General features: G+C 41.3%; 1 protein-coding gene across 8 annotated transcripts in view; it reads left to right on the top strand.

Moving 5' to 3' along the window:
- Nucleotides 1-22950, top strand: part of eml1 (EMAP like 1) — a 53165-nt gene extending 30215 nt beyond the window's left edge. For 2 of the 8 annotated variants that reach the window (XM_085256219.1, XM_085256216.1), the window contains exons 2-25: nucleotides 373-555; nucleotides 799-852; nucleotides 3502-3640; nucleotides 4805-4852; nucleotides 6389-6517; nucleotides 6723-6751; nucleotides 9118-9144; nucleotides 12095-12224; nucleotides 13337-13486; nucleotides 14077-14146; nucleotides 14696-14806; nucleotides 15304-15399; nucleotides 15532-15666; nucleotides 15815-15914; nucleotides 16347-16498; nucleotides 16985-17110; nucleotides 17367-17498; nucleotides 18117-18184; nucleotides 18309-18397; nucleotides 19780-19877; nucleotides 20181-20268; nucleotides 20597-20692; nucleotides 20787-20917; nucleotides 20998-22950. In XM_085256219.1, the coding sequence (XP_085112345.1) occupies nucleotides 373-555; nucleotides 799-852; nucleotides 3502-3640; nucleotides 4805-4852; nucleotides 6389-6517; nucleotides 6723-6751; nucleotides 9118-9144; nucleotides 12095-12224; nucleotides 13337-13486; nucleotides 14077-14146; nucleotides 14696-14806; nucleotides 15304-15399; nucleotides 15532-15666; nucleotides 15815-15914; nucleotides 16347-16498; nucleotides 16985-17110; nucleotides 17367-17498; nucleotides 18117-18184; nucleotides 18309-18397; nucleotides 19780-19877; nucleotides 20181-20268; nucleotides 20597-20692; nucleotides 20787-20917; nucleotides 20998-21123 (2507 nt within the window). In that variant the 3' untranslated portion in view covers nucleotides 21124-22950. The remainder of the gene's footprint in view (nucleotides 1-372; nucleotides 556-798; nucleotides 853-3501; nucleotides 3641-4804; nucleotides 4853-6388; nucleotides 6518-6722; nucleotides 6752-9117; nucleotides 9145-12094; nucleotides 12225-13336; nucleotides 13487-14076; nucleotides 14147-14695; nucleotides 14807-15303; nucleotides 15400-15531; nucleotides 15667-15814; nucleotides 15915-16346; nucleotides 16499-16984; nucleotides 17111-17366; nucleotides 17499-18116; nucleotides 18185-18308; nucleotides 18398-19779; nucleotides 19878-20180; nucleotides 20269-20596; nucleotides 20693-20786; nucleotides 20918-20997) is intronic. The other 6 variants (XM_085256217.1, XM_085256218.1, XM_085256220.1 and 3 more) reach the window with 6 other exon arrangements.
- The last annotated feature ends 314 nt before the right edge of the window (nucleotides 22951-23264 follow it).

Here is a 23264-nt window from a genome sequence, read left to right on the forward strand (position 1 = left end):
CGTGTGTGTGTGTGTGTGTGTGTGTGTGTGTGTGTGTGTGTGTGTGTGTGTGTGTGTGTGTGTGTGTGTGTGTGTGTGAGATCATTAATGAAGTGGACCCTGGTGGCCTATGCTTGGCCTTTATTAGTGTGTCAGGTGGAGAGGTGGTAATAATGTGTTAAGTTAGTTTAAGATCAGAGAACAGACACTAAAACCAGGCTGGCGAACAGTCTTCATAGTCAAAGATGCTGAAAGTATAAAAGGATAAAAGTGAGTTCAGGGTTTGAAAGTTGTAGCCGCCTGTACTGATAATGTGACATTATCTGAAAAACCACTGTTTACTTTTCTCATTAGTTTTCTGCGTTTTCTAACGTGAGCTCACTGCGTCCTCAGATGACAGTGCGTCAGCGGCCAGCAGTATGGAGGTGACCGACCGCATCGCCTCCCTGGAGCAGAGGGTCCAGATGCAGGAGGATGAGATTCAGCTGCTCAAGTCCGCTCTAGCTGACGTGGTCCGCAGACTCAATGTGTCTGAAGAGCAGCAGGCCATGGGTGCACGCAGAGGACCCACCAAAGGTAACATACAGTCCAGCACAAAGCCTAGGGGCTTGCTATTATAGTATATGCATCACACACAGACTGGCTTGCACACGTGGTTTTTCAGGACTCTTGGGTCTGTTTTTCCACTCTGACCTGTCGATGCTGATCTTCAAATCCCGCTAGTTTTCTTTCATCTGACTCATCGCTCTCCTCTCCTTCCTGTCCCATCTTCTCTTGGACTGTGTTGTCTTGTTGAATGCTTTTGCCTTACATGTATAGACCCCGCTATGATGAGAAAATCTCCCTCAGCAGACAGCAATGTTGGGAAGCCAGGTAGGCTCACTGTGTAGCCTGACTGCACTAACCAGACCTGGTATTGTGTCACTGCCTGCCCTGCTACTATTATCCTAAATATATAGTATTTCACCAGGAAATGCACAGTTGCATTCAATACGGCTCACTGCACTGTGATCCGAGTTTGAAGACAGATCTTTGTGGGAATTTGTGTCAGCACAAAAACTGTTTTATGAGGTTTTGTTTGATAAGAGCCAGGCTAGCGTTCTCCTTTGTTTCCTGTCTTTCTGGTAAGCTCACTAGCTGCTGGCTGTAGCTTCCCACTGAACAGAGGCTGTATTGATTTTCACAACTCTCTCTCTGGAATGAAAAGGAATAAGAAAGCATCCCAACCTATTCGGCTGAGGTGTAGAGTTAAATCAACACCTCCCTGACACAGGCTCAGTTTATTTTCCAAAGTCCAGAATGTGATTCACCTTCACGAATGGTTTTATCATAAGTCAAAGGCACAGTTGCTAAACCTTAAAATGCCTCACTCTGATGATCTCTCCACCTGGTGTCACACAGCTGCATGCTCTTCTCATCTGTGCTGAAAACATTGCATAAACTTTAAAAAAGCGAGCCCCAGAGAGTGATAAAAGGTAGACTTTTTTTCACATGTTTTTTGCATTTTTATTGCTTAACAATACTGCATGCATCGATTTTTCAGTGGAGATGTGTAAACTTTGGTCATGAAATCGTGCTGTCACTCCTGAGGCTGATAAAGGCTGCATGGGAAATCAGCTGCACTTCATGTGTTTCAAGTCCTCACATGTGCTTTAGAGTAATGAAGCAAAAGCAGATTAGGATTCTTAGCTGCTGACAGCTCCATTCTCAGGAGTGAGTCTGGACGGATGGAGTTTCAGTTTGATTGGGGAAGTGGAGGATGACTCGGACTCATTGTTCCCCACCAGCAGTCTGCTTTCCCTCGACTGAAGCACAGTGATCTGATTCAGAAAGTTTAACCCAGTCGGGCTGACTGCATGTGGACAATCGTGTACACAGAGGAGCACACGCATTTGTCTTCTTTAACATGCTAACAAAATTACAAACCTCGTTTTGCCCCTGCTGCGTAATTACTACATGAAAGATAACAGAGGGAGTGTGTGCACAGGCCTGAGTATCAATGTGTGTCTGGATGAAGCAGTGTCTATTAAATATTTATCACTGCAGATAAAGCTGCAGCTTGGATCTGTTAGTCTATGCTGCCTGAATGCATTGTGTGTGTGTGTCGGTGGGTGGGTGTGTGTGTCAGTTTTTCTGATACCACTCCATTTTCTACAAACTGTATTCCATCTCAATGAGAAACCTTTAAAACAATTACATTTAAATTTAGTTTACTTGTTTATATATAATCACTTAATCTTCTCCCTCTTTTTTAACCTGAAGATATAAAACACTGTGCAGTTATTTCCCATCTCTGAACCCTCACATTGGAATTATATTTACATTTGGGAAACAAAACCCTGAAAGTCAAACTACGCTCACTGGCCAGTTCATTAGTTACCCCTTGCTAGTACCGGGTTGGAGCACATTTTGTCTTCAAAGCTGCCTTAATGGTATGAATCCAACAATTCCATATTGATTTGGAATCTGCTGCACATCCGTAATTGGAATCTCCCCGTCCACCACATCCCAAAGGAGGACCCTAACATCTTATCCAAATATCACAGCGGAATAGGCAACGCTTTTTCAGTAATCTTTTGCCCAGTGTTGGTGAGCCTGAGTGAACTGTAGCCTCAGTTTCTTATTCTTCACTAACAAGATTGGTAACTGGTGTGGTCTTCTGCTACTGTAGCCCATCTGCTTCAAGGTTGTGTGTTCAGGGATGTTTCCTTCTTCATGCCTTTGTTGAGTTACTGTTGCATTCCTATCAGCTTGAAGCAGTCTGACCGTTCTTCTCTGACCTCAGGCATCAATGAGGCATTTTCACCCAGGAGCCTGAAGCTCATTGGACACTTTCTATTTTTCAGGCCATTCTCTGTAACACTAAAGGTGGTTGCGTGGCATAATCGCAGCAGATGAGCAGTTTCTCAAACCGACCAATGAGTCAAGGTCATGCATTGAGCTACTGCCAAGTGATTGGCTGGTTAGATATTTGTGTTAACAAGCAGTTGAGCAAGTGTATCTAATGAAATGACCAGTGAGTATATACTGTGTATATTAAATGACACAAACGTGTCTATAAACCTATACAGTAGGCCAGTGGCAACCCTGGGGGCATTTTTGGGAAAACCAGCACTACTGTACATTTCATTTATCCGTGTTTCTACAAAAACATGAAGAAATATTTCAATAAATCCATGACATGGCAGCGCATGGTTTGACTCGGCATGGCATGTGTCCAGGACTTATCAATCCTCAGCTCCTTTTGCCCCAGCAGGAAGCCCCCCCACCCCCACCCTCCCCAAACCCATGGTCACTCTAAGAAAAAAGTAATTTTTACATGTTGAGAGTTCAGCTAAAAGCAAAGTAAACTATCTTCAAATCAAGAATTCTGAGTTTAATTGTTTGTTGACTCCAAATTCAATGAATGTGTAGACAAATAACCGAGGTGGCAGTACATACAGCGTTATTTTAAATACACTACAGGTGCTGACTCTGATACTGGTTCTTTCTGAACGCGTCATGTCGTCCTCTTTCTTCCAGCCAGGCCAATGATCGCCACCCTGCCGTTACGGCCCACAGTAAACAACGGGACCGTCCTACCAAAGAAAGGCAGCGGGACTCTGCCATCCCCATCTGGATCTGGATCCAGGAAGGACACCAGCGCGCCAGCCAACAAGACGTAAGGAAACCCAGTATGACTGTAAATGTATTTGAGCATTTTTTTCCTCTGCTCTTCTTTGTCTGTTCATTATAATCGATTTTAAGGAGGCTATCGGCATTTCTGGAAACCTTTTGCTTCCTTAGAGCAACTTGAAGGTGTGGACTGTCAGAGTCAGCAGATTTTGTCTTGTTTTTCTACAAAATCCCAAGCGTCATTAAAACCGCTGGAATGATTTATTGTTCTTCACCCCAGAAGTTTTATGTGTCTCGACATTTCTTCCCTCATGTCTGCCTGTGCCACGCCAGGTCATTTCAACCATAAATCGTCACATTTCTGGCTTTTTATCATCCACACACATTGACATTTAACAGCCCTGATAAAGGGAGACGAAGCATTTTCATCATCTGCTGCTCTGTGTTCTTTGTGCGTCCGTGCGTTTACAGGTGAATATGGAGTGCAGGTTATCAATCTTGCCTGCCAGCATAACAATCGCCTTTCCCCATTCTCTGATGACATTAACTAAATCAGATGAAGCTTGGCACACAGCAGGGGCCTGCTCGAGTCCGCGCAAATGTTAACTCTGCTTCTCCGCCTCTCTTTTAGAAGTATTAAACTCAGGAGCTCAAGCTTTGACACTGAAAATATCTTTTTTTAAATGTATATTTCATTATATATATATCCAACCCTGAATAGTCATAGTTTTAGGGTTGTCTAGTTCCAGGCTTGGCATCGTGACATGAAACAGCACTTTCTTAGTTGAAGGATGATGAGTGGCACTGGAGACTAATGATTAGCCCAACTGTTTTTACTTGTTATGTTGGCATGGCTGTGAATCAGTGTTAACTTAAGATATGACATATGGGTCTCTTGCTACTTGTTAGGGAAAATCAAATCCATCTTCCCTGTGGAGGCAACGTCAGGCTAAAGATGGAAATAGAGTGAACGCCGATAACACAATAGCAGCAAATCTTATACCCCTTAAAGTCTTTAGTTTTTAGTTGTATTCCAAGATAGAGTTATTTCTCATCAGATATCTCTTCCGTGTAGTCTCCTGTATTGTGCTGGGTCCTTCCCATCTTTTTCCTGTCTTCATTGTCTGTCTCTGATTATATGTCGTTTCCCACTGTGATGCATTCTGTTTATGTCTCATTCACCTATGTTATGTCCTGCCACTCTGTCCAGTTTCTCCTCCCTGTCTCGTTCCTCCAGAATTCTCTATCTGCCCCTCAGGTGAGACTATCACCACGTTACAGTATGCTGTAGATTTATACAGCGCTTAACTGATCTAACACATGCTTAACTCGATCTCCAGTTTTTAAAATTGCTCACTAAATTATATGAATTTTTTTTTTATTCGGTGTGATTAATCATATGTTTTTTAAGTCTTTGGTGCAGTGTGTGTGTTATTTGCTGTGCCTGTGTGGGATTACTTAAACTGCAGACTGATCACAATCCCATCAGCACTGGTGTACACAGAACAGCCTTCAAAGCCCTGTGGTCCAATTACTGTGATTCCTCATGGGATAACGCGGCAAACAACGGTGTCTCTCTTTCTCTCACTCTTCTTTCCATCCTGTTCTCTTCTTTAATGAACAAACACACACAGAAGTTATCCCAGAAGGGATAACAGCCACCGGCCAGTTTTAGAATTTGAATAGACTTTCCTCCCATAGGGTGGATTAGGTGACTCGGCCTGCTGGTCATTGGATTGCTGATGGAGCCTTTTTATTGTTGTGAATGGGCAGGCTGCCGGCACCACCAATATGCAGATTTACAGAGGTCTGTGCAAATGCTGTGGTTATTATAATCACAGAGGAGTAAACACAGTAAAACTCTGAGGAAACAGCACTGTGCGGTTTTGTAAAAAGTTGTTTCTTTCTTCTTCCCAACTTTTATTGGACCTGATGTCCTCAACTTTCCTGTTTTGCTGTTAGTGAGGTAGCAGTGTTTGCTAAGCAGGCCCAATGATCAGTGGTTCTTCACACTGGGCTGCAAGGACCCTCTGCAGGTTAACAACCGATAACCATTCTCAAGGTGTAACAAACCTCTACTGCTGCTGCACAGTTTGACCTCCTAGTGAATGGAGATGGCGTGAGTAAATGAACATCTCTATTCATGCTACCATTATAAAGGTGTCCCTGGATGATGTCCTTGCCTGAAAGGGGTGCATGGCCCCAAAAAGTTTGAGCTTTAATAATCTTCTAAGAAAGATGCTTCGAGTCCTGAAAGGTGTTCTTAATCTCCTCAAACAACTTTGCTCATACTGCTTACTTGTAATCAGTAATACTAATATTACATAATATTCACACACTCTGATAGGAGCATCTCAGGGTTCAGTATTTTACCTAAGGATACTTCAGCATCCAGGCTGGAGGCTCAAACCACCAACCTTTCAATTAGTGCACAGCCGCTCTACATCCTGAGCCACAGCCAGGAGGTAGAGCGGGGATAAAGCTATTCTAGTACTTAAGTTGTGTAGTAATGCAGCAAAAGCAGCAACAAGCAGGGTTTATTTATGTAATGAATTAATCCAGAATTAAATTAATCTGTATTACTTAGTATTTAGCCGTCTGCCAGCTTTGCCCTATTTGTGAGTGGCCGGTTGTCTCTAGGTGCCAGACGGGGACAAATCTGAGCTGATTAAGGGGGGGAAAATGTATACATCTGGATGAAAACTTTACCAGATGGCATTTTCAGAAAAAGCAGCATCCGGTAAGTTTTGTGACCTATTTCTTGTGACTTTGTCTTCCATCCTTTTAATCACAGCACTGTGAGGAGAGCCAATTCTAATGAACAAATGGGGACACTCAATCGGAAAGATTCAGGTGACTCCAAGGGCAACCGAACCCGAGCCGGATCCACCGGAAGCAACTCCAGCGGCAAAAGGAGTGACAGGTTAGGCAGAACCGGCAGTGAATCAGTTTTTCTCCATTCGGCGCCACATGGAAGCTAAGATGTATAACAATGTTTGTGTTTTGCAAACCAGAAACTACAAGGTTTTTCTTATAAGGCTCTTTCAAATTAAAACATACAGTAGCGATGGTTTACCCAAAGTTGGGGTGCTGATTGACAGCTGTCTGTTTACTCGTTTACTTTGCAGCAAACAGAGGGACCCAGTGTTCAATGCAGGTAAGAAGCATCTCCTTTATGGCTGTCTGGCCTTGATGACTATGGGTTTCCAAGCTATGGTCCAACTCATTGAGAGCCATTACATAAAAGATGCTCAGTGGTTCTCTGTGTCAGTCGGAGGTCAATGCATTTTTTTTTAGAAATCCTGTTAAAATACAGAATTATGTATTCACTTTTTTGTTTATCCCTAAAAGGAAGCAGTGCAAGAGATGCCTTGAACTGTTTTCTGTACCCAGACGACCACTGACGGCTAACACACAATGCTTTGTCTTAGTGTTCATTTTCTCCATTATTTCCTCCCTCACAAGTAACAAGCATCCTACATCCTCATCTTCAAATTGCCATTTGTCTTTTTTTTTTGTAATAAGTTCTTCCTGCTTCTTATGTTAAACTGAACTTTTGGTTGCACTGCTAAACAGTTTGTCATTTATACTCAGTTAAAAAAGCAGATCCTAATATTGTCCAGTGAGCTGATAAACTTCCTCTGCTTTTGTTGAAGAGATTCAAATGCATAAATATATCAATAGCAAGCCTTCAGGGGCTTTTCCAAGTAAATCAGAACTTTACAGGAAACTTTTTAAGGGTTTGTCTTTGAGGCCACAAATAATGATATAAAGTACACTCCTGGGTAAACTGTTATAGCTAATTGCATTGGCATTTGCTATAGTAACTTTCTAGCTAATTAAATTAGCGGCCAGGTGATTTCCATAAAACGATATAAACGTTTTTAATAGCGGAAGGAGTGCAAGGTTAATATGACTCACGTAATATGTGATATTAGTGCAGCAATGAGAAAAAGTACGGTGGCCCTGAAAGGTCAAATGTGTAACTTAAGAAAACACCAGCAAAAATTCTGCAAAAGTACACAAAATAAAATAGAAAAACCTTACAAAAAAACTAAACAAAACTCACAAAACAGAACGTGTTTTGGGGGGACAATAATGTGACGGAACAGCAGCGGAAGTGACATGCTAACAGTTAACGGCTAAAAGCAAACAAGCATCTACAGAATTATATGAGTTATGAGACTAAAACAGTCAGCCCCTTGTATCTTTTTCCTCCTCACAACACTGAGGCGTCTTCCGCTTCTTTTAAGTTTGTCTCAGGGCGATTCTTCCCATGTTTTGGTTTCTGTCACTTATGCAGCCGTTCCGTCATGGTAATGCTTCCCCCAAGAACACAAGTTTTCGGTTTTCTTTACTTCCATTGTGGGTCTTTTTTTGGATTTTTTTTTTCTTATCTGCATTTCTGTTGTGTTTTGTGTACTTTAGCAGCATTTTTTTTATTTGCTGGTGTTTTCTTAAATCGTAGTGCATTTGACCTCTCTGAGTTACTGTAAATTTTAAAAAGTTAAAAACATACAATCATCTAACAGCTGAAAAATTCCTCTCAAGAAAATCCTTCAATCTGATGCTTTGAATCTTTTTGAATCATGCACCTCACAAGTGAACCAGGTCTTACACGGTGTATCCTTTGAACAAAATCCAGAAAGCACATTCTAACAAGACAATGGGACTGAATATAAAATTAGATGAGTATTGATCAGAATTTCCATATCCAGCATGCTATTGATTTCTGCCTAAATTGCACCGCTGCGTTTCATCTGGTTCCATATTTACTCGGCTCGATCTACAGAACGAGACAAAGCTTTACCAGGTTTCTGTCTGTGTTATGAAAAGATAAAACAGCGTGCAGCTTACTGATCCACCACATGTCACAAACTGCCTTAAATATTCAGAAGTTTAAGGCCATAGTTTAAAAAAAAAGAAAAACAGCAATTTACGACACAAAAAATGATCGAATGAGCCAGTCAATATTCCCGCTAATTTATTTCACTTATGTCATGCTCTGATGATTTAGGCTAATTGATCATAGGCAGCTTGATAGGCATAACCTATCACTATGTGACAATAAACCAATGTGAGCAATAATTGCAGTCTTAGCTTTTATCTCATGCTTGCCTGCAGGACATGAACGTAAAATGGTACATTTGATATTCAGTAAAAAATAGTCTTTGTCCTCACATTAAACTAATCTAACAAAATAGACATTTTTCTTTGTTTTTAGCTTAACAAGGACTAAAAGGGTTAGTAGATGGGGGTCAGGTGGGGGCTTTAATTTAATTATTCACTTACAGTGTAGGAGCAGAGGGTGGAGCACCAGGAAACGAGCATTGATTCTTTTGGCCATTTAAGGAAAGTAGCCATTAGGAATGAGGCTGATTCATTAAGAACATTACGGAGAGAAGCTGCTGTTCATTAAAACCAGTAAACAGGAAGTTCACTCATATTAGGACAGACCAGGAAGTGAGGAAGCGATGCCACGCCTCACCTGGTGCTTGTGTGTCTCTCTGTGACCTTTACAAGGAATGCGACGTGTGACCCACTGCAAAGGTAGGCCACTCACCCCCGTCCCCTAATACACATCCGCTCCCAGTTATCCACAGCTCTCTGGACACTGCAGACAATTTGTTCTGATCTCTGAACACATATCACTTTTGCTCTAAGCCTCAAAAGCTATTTTACTCTTCTGGATAAAATATGGAGTATAACTCTGAAATTTCAACTCATAGTTTTGTTCACCTCCAACTTTTAGGTATCTAAAACTTTCGCAGTACACAGAAAGCTGTCCAGACAGGGGCGGGAGTGGGTTCACAAAAACTGTGTGAACATAGCCTTCCCTGGATTAATTAACATAAAAACGCCCACACCTCCTACCTAACCTCCACCGAGTGCTGCATCAGAGTGGGATTGCAGTGTTTGCAGTTTACTTATTATTCAGCTGTGGGCGAAGCTGCCGCCTTACCACAGTTGTGCCTGTTTGCTCACAGCCTCACTTTCGCTCACAGGCATTTAGTCTCTGTCACCATAGTAACCACACAAAGATTTCTGACACTTGCTGCCTCGCAGTCGCTTTGAGTTTTTCTGCAAACTCTTTAAATCCTCTGTTCTCAGATCCTTCGCTTCAGTTCAGAGCATGTAGATTTGCCACTGCTTATTACTTCCCCACCCTCAAAGTGAATATTTGCATTACAAACACACTGAGTATCTGATTTTGGGTAGTTCCTATTGAAGTCTGTTTGATTTTTTTTTTTCAGCTTGTAGTTTTCTCACACAGCCTGACGAGTGTGAGTGTGTGTTTGGGTGTGTGTACGTGTGTGTTTGTGTGTGTGTGGTCCCCTTCAGATGAGTGTTTGAACAAAACTGACCAAAGTGAAAGCCAAGCCCACTTCTTTAAAGATATATTGGTGTTTGCACAGCCTTGTTACAGGGGAATGTAATCTTTAAAACAAACAATGAGATGATTGTGAACATTTTGTTGCTAAAAGCATCTGGTTCCAACATTTCAGGCTAGTGACTTCTTAAAATGAAGTCGTGTGTGTGTGTGTGTGTGTGTGTGTGTGTGTGTGTGTGTGTGTGTGTGTGTGTGTGTGTGTGTAGCCTCTTGTCGCAGACTGGACGTATTTGTGTTTTTGAGAAGTTAACCCCCAAAAAGGTCTTGTTTACCCCCTAAACCTTTCATGTTAATGTTTTAATTAAAATAAAACCTGAAAAAAACAACACTGAAGTTAGACTTTCAGTCCAATTTGATTAATCGGAAATTCAGCAATAAAGCTTTTTTTTAAATGTAATTAAGAGATTATAGCCCCATAAAATATAGCAGTTATAAAATATATGGTCTTTTTTTGTAACACCATTTTCTTTATTTTGCAATCTCTTCCAAAGGCTGTAAATTATGATCTCCATTTATAGTAAAATAGAGGATAATGCAGGGAATGCTTTTAGGGCGTGGCTACCCGCAATTGTGCTATGTCTTAGTTTTTTAAACCAGAAATGATACCCAAGGCACAAATCTGACTGAGAAACCCAGATGGCCAGAACCAGTATTGTCAACTCAAAGCATTAATATGCAAACCAGTTGACAACCATGACTGCTGCCATCATTTATATACAGTTTATGTAAAGGCTCCAAAACAAGGTTTCGAATGACTGAGGGGGAGATCTTATATGAGACCAACTAAAAATGACAAATTTAATTTGCATTGCTCAACAGATACTAAATTACTACTTTTCTAAATATATCCCAGTCTTCAACAATATGCTGGCTTAAATTGGGAATAATTTCCATAGTTTCCCTGTGTCCTACCAGTTTCATAATTCTTGTACTTAATGTAAAAAAAACTTCATGTGTCTAACTTCTTGCATTTCTTGATCCTGCTTTGTCCCTATTTTGCTCTCTTCATCTGTCCGGCCCTGACAACCTCTATTGCCCCGCTTCATCAACAACTCCCCTGCTCTTTCTCCTTATCTATGTTATAGTCACAGTACAGATTTACCTCAGCCGCTCTACAAAGTTGACTGGGAAAGGCAGCGTCCCTGCAGCTTCAGGGGTAACAACCCGTTCAGCCGCCAACACACAACAAACCTCAGAAATCAGCAGGGCCAAAAAAGGCAACTCTGCTAAGGTTTCAGTGGCCAGAACGACCCCGAATTTTAGCATCCAGTTGAGGAAGACCGGGAGCCTGTCATCCTACTCTCCCCTTAATACACCCAGCTACCGCAGCCCTATTAAATCCCCCAGCCAGTACTTCCAGATTTGTTATTAGCAAACATAAGCAAGCTTATCTAGAGAGGACAGCATGTTTTATGTCTAAAGTAATAAAGGAAGATTCATGATTTTAAACCTGATCTTTCCCTTTAAAAACAACACAAGGAAAGAATCAGAGAAAAAGCAGCAAAATGAGTACAAAAACCTTTAAAGCCATCAATTTGATCCATTAGTCAACCTTTCTGATTATCTGTTAACATTAAAGTTTATTTTGTTCATTTTGGTTTCCTTCTGCATGGTTTATTTTGCATGTTTTAAAATGATTTCTCAGTGTTTCCTCTTCTAAGCCTCAATCTGTTTTTTTTTTTTTTCTTTTCACTGCTTCTTGTGTCTGCGTTTCATGTTGGTCAATCTCTGCTGTGAGCTGAATATTCCTGAGTTGTGAAGATTTTTAACAAAGTGTTTGCAGTTTTATTTTGTGCTGCTTCTTGTCATATATGTGTTTTGAAATGGCCAATAAAAGTCCGTTAAAAAGCTGTTTGTCTTCCCAAGCTCTGTCATTTTTTGATCATCTCACATCACTTCATCCTCTCGTCTTGTCTTACACTCAGTATTATCACCCTTGTCATTCACACCATAATGGATGTATTAAGTAGCAGTGCTGTGTGTGCTTCTGTTTTGCCGTATAGTAAAAAAAATGACACTGTAAGTGATTTAATTCCACCCAGGATTCAGGGGTTCTGTGTTTGTGCATCTAAACATTATCTCACCGATTATTCTTGTTGCCTTTTCTAGAGGAGGGTTATGTGAAAATGTATTTGAAAGGACGCCCCGTCACCATGTACATGCCCAAAGACCAAGTGGACAGCTACTGCCTGGAGGCAAGAGCAGAGCTACCTAGCAACAAACTCAAGCTGGACTGGGTGTATCCTTTTACTGCAACCTATTTGCCAAATACCGGAGGCAGGGAGCTTGTGTGAGAGCATTTTGACATGTTTTGAACAGAAAAAGTTCAAGTATAATCCCACTTTCTGATTTGGAAAGTTTCTCAAAGTAATCATCTGAGGAAATCCACATTGTGATGTAGTTGTGGGAGTTAAGAGGAGGAAGGCGCGAGCCTGTCTTTTTGCTTTCCCTGCTTGTCAGAGCAGATCTGTTCAGATGTTCATTTTCACCGGATTGTGCTGCCGCTGTCGGAGCCGGGCTCATCGCTCTGCGGCCTGGAGTCAGTAATAACCTGCGCACAGCTGGCAGGCTAAAGCACGGCCAGTCAGCAGCTCCTCTTGTGCTGTTTTATTTTTACTTTGTGTCACTGCGGTTTTATTTCTTTGCTTCTTTTGTTCGTTGATGAAGGAGTGAATATAGCTGGTTGTTAAGCCTGTCACAAACCCAGAGGCAAAACAGAAAATGATCAAATCTGATAAGGAAAGCACAAACAACAAACACACCGACAGAAATACAAACGTGGGCCGTGCATTTTGGATATGATGAATTACCCATTTTTAAAATGGACCTATATAGCTTTTGGTTGTTTTCTTTTGCAGTGAAGAATGTCCACATTAAACATGCCAAAAGTGTAATTCAACAATAATATGAATAGAGCAGCATGTAATGCTTTAAAAAGCTCTAAACGCTTGGTTTCAGACCGTTTTCCTTGGATCTACATGATGTCAAAGAGACTGAAATCTTTAATGCAGTCATCTCAGCCTTAGAAGCCCCTCCCACCCACTGTTCAAGTGTTCTGTTTGCAAGTGGCAGCCAATCAGAAGAAAGGCGAGATTAGCTCACTCAGTGGATGAAATGAAAAGAATGAAGACAAAGGATTCCTTTTCACTATGAATCATGCAAAGCTAATTTTATAGTCTATTATTTTTGCTTCTCCTGATCTCAGTTTTAATCCACACAGTTTAAATTTATGAATGCTACACAAATGAAAGCACATAGCTGTTTGTGATTAAAGAAAACAGAGCAAAACATGTGTTATAGACCCATTTAGGGTTTTCCTTTCTTTCATTCCTTGACCGCTTTCTTGTTCAGCTATGGCTACCGTGGTCGAGACTGTCGCTCCAACCTTTACTTGCTCCCCACTGGAGAAACGGTGTATTTCATCGCCTCCGTGGTCGTCCTGTTTAACGTGGACGAGCGGTTGCAGAGACACTACACCGGACACACAGACGACATCAAATGGTAAGAGACGTCAGCAGCCCAGATCGAGTCTTTAATCTCGCTCTCATCTCTTTGCTCCTTTTGTATCTCCTATCCCTGACAAATACACAACTGACTCATGTAACTACAGCAGGCGAAGTAACAGGTGCACTCAAGTGTTGCATTCAGGCACAAGGCTGAAAGTATATTTGTAGGAAAGCTCGGAGTGCAGTGAGAGTAACCTTGAGCAGTCACTGCCATGATTATGTTATCACACGCTGAGGTTAATAAAAGTTCATCTTATTAATCACCAGTTTGGATTACAGATCAGAGGATGAATCAGAGAGATTCTCGCTCCTTTTAAGACAAAGTGTTTGAACTTCCTGCGAGTGGTGCTGCACCGCCAAAGCCCCCAAAGGAATTCATCTTAATATGTTTAATTTCCCTCCACAGTTTGACGCAGACAGCGTGTGGTAGCTACAGCGAATATCATATTCATATCTTTAAAAATCTCACTCACCAAAAGCGGCCTTTCATGTCCTGGGAGCACATGGCTCATCTTTATTCAAACGGTCCTTTGATGTCAAAAAGCCTGTTTTCACGTCTACTTTTCACATCTTTCTCTCCACCAGCCTGGCTGTCCACCCTGATAAAATCACCATAGCAACTGGGCAGGTGGCGGGCACCTCCTCAGACGGAAAAGTAAGTGAGATCTGCTCCTTATGTTTTATCAAGTTATCTGTTATCATTTTTGATTTATTGTGTTTGGGTGTAAATTCTATTTTCTTGAAGGAACAGATTTACCTAATTCTGGCAGAGAGTTCCTGCATCCAGCGGTCACTTTTTTAGGTACACCTTACTCTTACAGAGTTGGACCCCTTTTTTCCTTCCAAACTGCTTTAATTGTCTATGGAAACATTTCTCAAAGATGTTGGTTCATGTTGACATGATAACATCACACAGATGCTGCAGAAATGTTGGAGCACAGCCATGATGCAACCTAAACAGCCTTTGGGTTGTGGTGGAGATCTGGTGGCTGTGGAGAGCATTTGTGAGCAGTGAACTCATCGCCGTGTTCAAGAAACTAGCGTAACCCTGGCTGATTAGATATTTGCATTAATAAGCAGCTGAGCTGTATCTAATAAAGTGGCCAGCGAGTGCATTTTTCTCAGTGAATTTGCTTCTTCAAGCCGTACGTCACATCAAACTGATGTGTTGTGCCGATGGTTGTGTGCACTCCCTGTCTGGCAGCAGCTGGCTCCTCACGTTCGTGTGTGGGACTCCGTCAGCCTCAACACCCTCCATGTTCTGGGCACCGGCTTCTTTGACAGAGCGCTCGTCTGCTTGGCTTTCTCCAAGTCGGTGAGGAAACCCCCTCTGACACACTTAAATAAATAAATTAGTGACTTCATAAATTAATTACAGTGTCACAAACTGCATGAACTGATGTATAAATTGTGACATAAGTTCATATTTTGTTTAAATTTCTTTTGTTTTTTATTAACCTTGGTTTCCCATTTAGTTTGTTCTATATTTAATTAATTCTTCATTTCTACTGCAAGGACAGGCGCTGTCATTCACAGCAGGTCGGAGGTTAACTTCACCTCTGTTGGTTTATCAGTGCCAAGCTCACAATATATAGTTCAAGCACTCAGATAATCTAGTAAAAATTAATACTGTCAGTAAATTAGTCTTAAATTATTCATTGGCTACATTAATTTTTAATATGTTTTTATTACATTTAATGAATTGATCATTTATTTATTGAGTCCATTTATTACTTTATTCATTTTTTATTTTGACAGTTCCAGTTCTCTGTAAAATTAACCTCTTTATTTTCAAAACATTTTTAATGTCAGAACGGAGGAAACACACTTTGTGTCGTCGACGACTCCAACGACCACGTCCTCTCTGTGTGGGACTGGCAGAAAGAGGACAGACTGGCTGAAGTTAAGGTATCTGCACATGTATTGTGTGATTTCTTTGTGTTTGTGTTTGGGTGTGATTGCCTCAGTAGGCTCAGTGTTTAATGTTTCTCCTGAGCTTCATTCTTTCTTTTCTTTTTTTTTCCACGTGTTTTGGCTCAGTGCTCCAACGAGTCGGTGTTTGCTGCGGACTTTCACCCCACAGACAGCAACATCGTGGTGACGTGTGGCAAGTCCCATCTATATTTCTGGAACCTGGAGAAAGGCATGCTGGTCAAGAAGCAGGGACTGTTTGAGGTAGGACTGTTCCTCACATGTTAGGAAGCATATTCACATCTAGAGTCATGACAGTATGTAACGTCATGAGTTGTTGCGTTGCTATATATAGAAATTTGGGGGTAGCTGAGCAAAATTCAGTTCATGTATGTTCTTGTGTTTACTGCAGAAACAAGAGAAGCCCAAGTTTGTGTTGTGCGTGACCTTCGCGGAAAATGGAGACGCTATAACCGGAGACTCGAGTGGGAACATCCTGGTGTGGGGAAAAGGTACTCGACTGTTTCACGCTCGCCTGTGAAAAGGATCATGTCTGTAGGGTGTACACAGTGAGTGAGTCTGCAGAGAAAGAGAGCGTACCACGGCTGAAAATAGGGGTGTGGTCAAAAATAGAAAAAGCTGTGTGCTTTCACAGAAGAAGTGTGCGTCAGAAGCACAACGAAAAAAAACAATAATGATTCTGTCTGCGAAGGATTTTGTGGTTATAAGCTCGAAGGTGCGTCACTGTGGTGGTGGAATCAGGAGACTAGGAGTCAAAGATGTGTCTCAATCTGAACTGTTTTATATAAAAGGAAAAAAAGGTGCAGGAGATGTGCAGTCTTACAGTTTTATACCTTCATCACACCATCTGTCTCTGTCAGTTTAACTTCCCTCTGCGTACAGTCGACCTTTACGCCCTTCTCTGTCCCATCTTCATTGTGCAGGCACTAATCGCATCAGCCACGTCATCCAAGGAGCTCACGAAGGCAGCATCTTTGCTCTGTGCATGCTGAGGAACGGCACTCTGGTGTCTGGGGGGAAAGACCGCAGGCTCATTTCCTGGGACAGCAGCTACCAGCAGACACAAACGGTGGAGGTGAGAAAGCATAAACGCTCTGAGGCAAATGCAAAGTTTATAAATTACACATAATTTTACAGATGGGGTACACTAGTCATGCTGTTAAGCATTTGACAGAATCCTTGGGTTTTTAATGCTTAGTTGCTCAGCTCTATAGCTCTTAATGATGCACCAGAAGCACACACTGTTAAGATGTATTAATAAAATGTTAAGCTGAATATCAAGCACCTTCCTCCAAGTAGGTCTCAGTCTGGAATATTAGCCAGAATTTGCATGCATGCCTGAGGCGGCTGACTATGCATTCTGAATACTGCATCTTATTATAAATATTACAGAGGATAAGATGGATTTGTGCTTTCAAAGAGATTCACAGGCATTTATAGCAATGACACTCGGGGTTCACATTGACTGTATTATTATTATAAATTAGCTTGTCTTGCCTGAGGCAGCTGTTAGGTTCCAGGTGAAGCGGTGCTGTGCATAATCGCTGCTTTTTCTCTACAGGTGCCTGAGTTGTTTGGTCCCATCCGGACTATAGCAGAGGGCAGAGGGGAGAGTGTGCTCATCGGGACCACAAAGAACTTTGTTTTGAAAGGCAGTTTGGATGGAGAGTTCATGCCCATTACACAGGTACATGCAGCAGTCAGGTTTATCTCTACATTGGCTGTCCAATAGGAGGGTTCCTTCTTCTTCCTTTCCTTAGAACCTACTACTAGCTCATCTCAAGTTCATGCAGATGAAAATCAAATTTTAATGAATAAATGAATGTGTTTGATTAAGTTACAACAGGATGTGTTCAAATGCTTTGCACAACCCCAAAACAGTAGTTTGCTGATTAGTTTTATCAGCTTTGTTTCTTTCTCTTTCTTTCTCTTCTTTTCTGCAGGGTCACACTGATGAGTTGTGGGGTTTAGCCATCCATCCCTGGAAACCTCAGTTCCTGACCTGTGGGTATGACAGGCAGGTCTGTCTGTGGGACTCAAGCTCCCATCAGCTGATCTGGTCCAAGAGCCTGGAAGTAAGTTTAGGCAACACTGGCCCCTGGGGTCAGTCACTGGAATTACACAGCAAACATATGAAGATCATTTTTATGTCTATTAGAATAAACAGGACATCAAGTAGCAAAAGTGCATGTACAAATTTACAGCAAAGCTATCAGCATAACATTATTTATACTTTATATAAATTTGGATTATTTGAATTATTGATCACATTAAAGATTCCCTCCAAATACATTTCATAACACAATTCAGTAAAAAATAAATCTTCTTTTTCTATTGCATCTATTTCTTCTCTCTTGCTAAAGAAATCAATTTATATGTGTGATCCCAGTCATACGAGTGAGATGTGAAGTGCTTAACTGATTCCGATTTTGATTAGCATGATGGTATACATCTTCTACATGACTGAGATCATCATTTTCAATGTCTGCGCACTGTAGACTACAAAAGTAGAGCTCACAAAATCATGCTCATATGTACCAAACGCATCTTAAATTTAAGGCAAGCAGTGAAACCAGGAGATAAACGTAAAAGCTGCACACAAGTGAATCTGCATAGTGAGGTAACAATAATCAAAACCCATTAATGAGTGAAGGGGTGGACTTTAAATGTCATATTCTTTCTTCTTCTCACAGGATGCTGCACAGTCAGCAGGTTTCCATCCTTCTGGAGCTGTGGTTGCTGTAGGAACCCAGACGGGCAGGTATAGACACCATCACCAAAAAGCATTTAGTGCCAATGCGCTTGGTTAAGAGATACAGCCTTTACTTTACAGCTAAAAAAAAGTATTTGTAAGATTTTGATTGGTTCTGTCATCAATCCTGCAGGTGGCTGGTACTGGACACAGACTCTAAGGATTTAGTCACAATGCACACAGATGGGAATGAGCAGCTGTCGGTTATGCGCTATGGGCCAGGTATGGTGTTAATCTCATGTTTGTGTATTAATGTTAGGAAAATTAAGAAGACTACACAGAAGACTTGCATGTGTTGTAGTTTATGTTGATTGAAGAGAGCTAAAACTGCCAAAATCAAAACAAAAGAAGTCATATACTCATGAGCCACTTTATTAGGTACACCTCTCTTCGACCCCATTTTGCCTCCAGAACAGGCTTAATTGTTTGCGGCATCGATTCAACAATGAGCTGGAAACATACTGACATGATAGCAAATATCACGTTCCATCCTGTCCCAAAGGTGCTCTACTTCATTGAGAGCTGGTGACTGTGGAGGCCGTTTGAATACGGTGAACTCAAAGCCAGTTTGAGTGTTGTGACATGGCACATTGTCTTGCAGCTATCAGACGATGGGTTCACTGTGGTCATAAAGCGATGGACATGGTCATTTGTGGAGTTTAAACAATGATCACTTGGTACTAAAGGATGCCAAGAAAATATCCCCAGTACTATTACACCAGAATCAGCCTGAACCAAAAATACAGGGCAGGGTGGATCCCTGCTGTTATATTGTTTATGTGAAATCCGCTTAAGCTTAAAGCAGTCTGGCCATTCTTCTCTGACCTTTGGCATCAAAAATGCACTTTCGCCCAGAGAACTGCTGCTCGCTGGATATTTTCTCCTTTTCCAACCATTCTCTGTAAACCCTGGAGATGGTTGTGTGGGAAAATCCCACGTCAGCAGTTTCGAAACACTCCTGCCTGGCACCAACAGTCACATAAATCACCCTTCTTCTCCAGTCTGGTGCTCAGATTGAACTTCAGCAGTCTTGACCATGTCTACATGCCTAAATGACTGAGATGCTGCCATGTGATTGGCTAATTATAGCCTTCTTGTTAACAAGAAGTGGAACAGGTGTACCTAATGAAGTGATCAGTGAGTGTATATGAATTACCAAGTAATATTGTTATAAAAACCAAAAGGTTAATACAACCAGCTAACTGCGCTAACACGTTGACGCCGTGCAGCCCCGCACGGGGTGATCGGCGTTAACTCGCTAACGGAGATTTGCTGCATTAATGCAGTTAAACGTCATTTTAACGAGATTAACGCTACCAGCACTAATATATACATTCAACAATTACATTAGATTATTTTGTTTTAAATGAATTTTGCAAATATCTGATATTCTGCCAAGAGTGTGAGAATGCTTTGATCCATATTTTCCTATATTAGGTAATGAACATCTGCTATACCTGCAGCATCAGATGTATCGCCTGCCTCCTCACAGTGGATATCCATCTACAACAGTCTAGTTAATTATTTGCCATCTGCAAACCTGTTTTTTAATTTATATTTCATTTTATGACCTCTAATGTTCCTCTTTTCTTCATCTTATATAGATGGTAACTTCCTGGCCATCGGATCCCACGACAACTACATCTATATCTACGCTGTGGCAGAAAATGGGAGGAAGTACAGTCGAGTGGGGAAGTGCTCGGTGAGCACCTGTATTTATAATCCCCCTCATCCTTTATTTCAAGTTCCTTTCTGCTTCACCTTTATCTTTAGCTCCCTCCTCAGTTCTGCATTTCAGTGCTTTCTGGATGTGTGTTTACAGAGAACCGGCAAAGTCATAAATAACAACCCCCAGAGTCATACCCTGCTGAGACTATGCATCAACATTTCTAGGATTATTTATAGTTCTTGGATACCCATACTGACTCCACTCTGAAAATACTGTGAAGTGTGTGTTGCTGTGTGTGTCTGAGATGCATTTTTAAACTTTTCTAACTTCTCCCAGGGTCACTCCAGTTTCATCACTCATCTGGACTGGTCTGTGGACTCTCAGTACCTGGTATCAAATTCCGGCGACTATGAGATACTGTACTGTAAGTCACTTATCCTCAGGTTTCCTTTAGGATTGATATAATCCTTAAAAATGCCACGAAATCTAGTAAAGTTGGCCTAAAATGATTTTTCCCCTTTCATGCATTCATGAAACTAGTCACTGTGCAAAACTGTGTTCACAACCTGCTCTGAGGTAGCAGGAGAGCACAAACTTGGTTGTGCATTTGAGCAATCTTACGGTAGTTAGTTTCGTAAGATGTTGAGTGTAAAGTTTTCAGTCACAGTAATTTGGAGTTGGCATGCCCAACAGCACCCATTCTAAGCCACGCTAAGACCTGTTTTGTATTTGCTTTGTATTTGTTTCCTCAGGGATCCCATCAGTGTGTAAACAGGTGGTCAGCGTGGAGACAACCAGAGATATTGAGTGGGCCACCCACACCTGCACTCTGGGCTTCCAGGTCTTTGGTAAGCGGCGGATCCTTTGATCTCCCTCTTTACGTGTATGTTGGTGTTTAATTGTGCATTCAGTAGACATTTCCGGCGCCCTCTGCTTCCCCAGGCCTGTGGCCCGACGGCTCAGACGGCACCGACATCAACGCCGTGTGCAGATCCAACGATAAGAGCCTCCTGGTTACCGGAGACGACTTTGGGAAGGTCCACCTCTTCTCATACCCCTGCTCACAGTTCAGGGTGAGATGCTGCTCACGGTGATGTTAAGCAGGATATTCGGCTCAGTATCGAAAAACAGTGTTGTTTTTGTTTCTTTCCAGGCTCCCAGCCATGTTTACGGTGGCCACAGCAGTCACGTGACCAATGTAACCTTCCTGTATGATGACAGCTACCTGGTGTCGACAGGTGGGAAGGACATGAGCGTGATGCAGTGGAGGATAGTCTGAGCGAGCACAGAAATGGATACTGTCCAGCTTCTCGCTGCTGCTGCTGCTGCGGCTGAAGCAAAGTGAACCAAACTGCACTAAACTGAACCAAACCAAACTGAAACGAACTCATACGCTAACACAGATGTGGATCTGAATTAACTGAAGTGGTTTTGATTGAAGAGAAACTTTTTGACCTGAGGTTTCCTTTCCCCGATCCACACACAGATCCTAACTGCGACAAACTGTCGGGGGTCTGACATGCGCCTGCTTGAAAGACAAAAATCCTCTTATTTCCCCCTTTCTCTGTCTCCGCACTACATGTAAAAAGAAAAGAAATCTCCCCCTCGCGTACTGTAGCCTTGCACCCAGCGACATTAAACAAAACAAATCAAACGGATCAATGCGAAAACCAAAGGCCCTGTCTGACCCGATGGGTGCGTTTTTACAGTTTGGCTTCACTGTCCTTGTGTAGTACACACTCCTGCCACCAGATAATGGACTGAAGAGGTTTGTTTTGCTGCCTTTCAGAGCCCCTCCAGACTGAACTGGAGATCCGAGAACACTGCAACAAAAACTGTGCACAGAAAGAAATACAGTGTGATTTTTTTCTAATTGTCAAACTTTTATTTTGTATTTAACAACTCAGGAAAGCACTAGTGAAGCAAGGCCCTTCCCCGTTTTGTTAACACTGTCACATCAGAAAGAGTCTCTGAAAAAACATCTCACTAAAATATCCAAACGTCTCATTAACGGTTAATATTAGATCCAACTTTTGTTCAGCCATTATTGCTTTGTTGGTTTTGTGGGACTGAGGAGGATACTGTGAGTGAGGAGGTTGTTACCCACTATTTAAAACCAGAAGGATCTAATAAGAAATTTATTTGAACATATTCAAATTGTTTGTGCTTCCATCTCTTTACACAGGACCCCTTTCCTATTATTTATTGATTGTGTGTAAAATCCTTCACTGCCAGCTTGATTTCCTTTGACCCTTTTTCCTGCAATAAATCTCTGTTTAGATCGGTAGATGTACTAAAAAGCTTGAAACTGATCTGAGGACGTTGTGGGTGAAATATACACTATTTTGGTTTGCTAGGTTTCTCTGACTTTTTCCTGGAGTGCAAGGAGAATCAAAATGAAGCGTATGCTGAGGTTTTCAGTGATGTGAAGCCCTTTCAAATCTGTGTCTTTCCACTTTTTATTGTACCTACATCAGTTTATGAAGGGGAAGAATGAGACCATTACACTGTAACTGTCTGATGTGCTTCTCAGCTGTGCGCCATCAGTCACTGGCAAGGTATTTAACAGAACTGTTGAGATGTTTTTTGGGGTTTTTTTCTATAATGCACTGCTTCTGCCTGATTTTAAAAAAAAAAATACAGCAGGTCTATTAAGCTAATTAACATTTAGCACTTACTGGAGCTTTTCATAAACCAATGTCTGCTCTCAGGCTTTAAAGCTGTCTGCCATCCGATCAGTGGTACGATGTGTAGCATGTCACACTCCTTATGGTTAACAGAAAAGCCAAATGAGCACACGTGCATGAGTAAATGGGACTTTTTTTTACGTGATAATTGGTTGGGGTTTAGCTGATTTTAGTGTGAACATAGCTGCTGCTGTTATGAGGCACACTGAGGTGGTTTAAAAATCCTGAAGGCTGGCTGATTGTTTTATCGGTTTATGTCCTTTTATCAGGAAAATTTCAGATCTTTTAACAACAGTGATTTAAAGCTGCCACTCTACAGAGTGAATGTAACATTTATTTGTCTTACCACTTTAACACTTGGGGCTGCAAAATACCATTGAACATTAAAATCTCTCTGGAAGTAAATGATGAAATACAAATGATGTTTTGTCTTATATTTTTCACTTTTCTCTTTTTTATTTGTTTAATTCTTTCTTTGACATGTGGCTTTTGTTTTATTGAAAATTCTAACAAAGGAAATCCACTCACAGGGACTATAGAGTGGAAATTGAAATCAGTTAGTTGTAAAAACAAAAAACAAAAAAAATGACAACAACATTTCACTCTAAAGCAGAATACAACATTTGTAGTTCCTGTAGACACCCTGGAGGGCTAAAATTGCCCAAATCAAAAATAAATAAATAAAAATAATAATAATAATAATAATAATATATTAAAAAAAAAAAAAAAATAT

Source organism: Mchenga conophoros, linkage group LG19, assembly GCF_057382185.1.
Source record: "Mchenga conophoros isolate Kocher_MC1m ecotype Shallow Benthic linkage group LG19, M_conophoros_male_GT1.1, whole genome shotgun sequence".
In the NCBI taxonomy this organism is placed as follows: Eukaryota; Metazoa; Chordata; class Actinopteri; order Cichliformes; family Cichlidae; genus Mchenga; species Mchenga conophoros.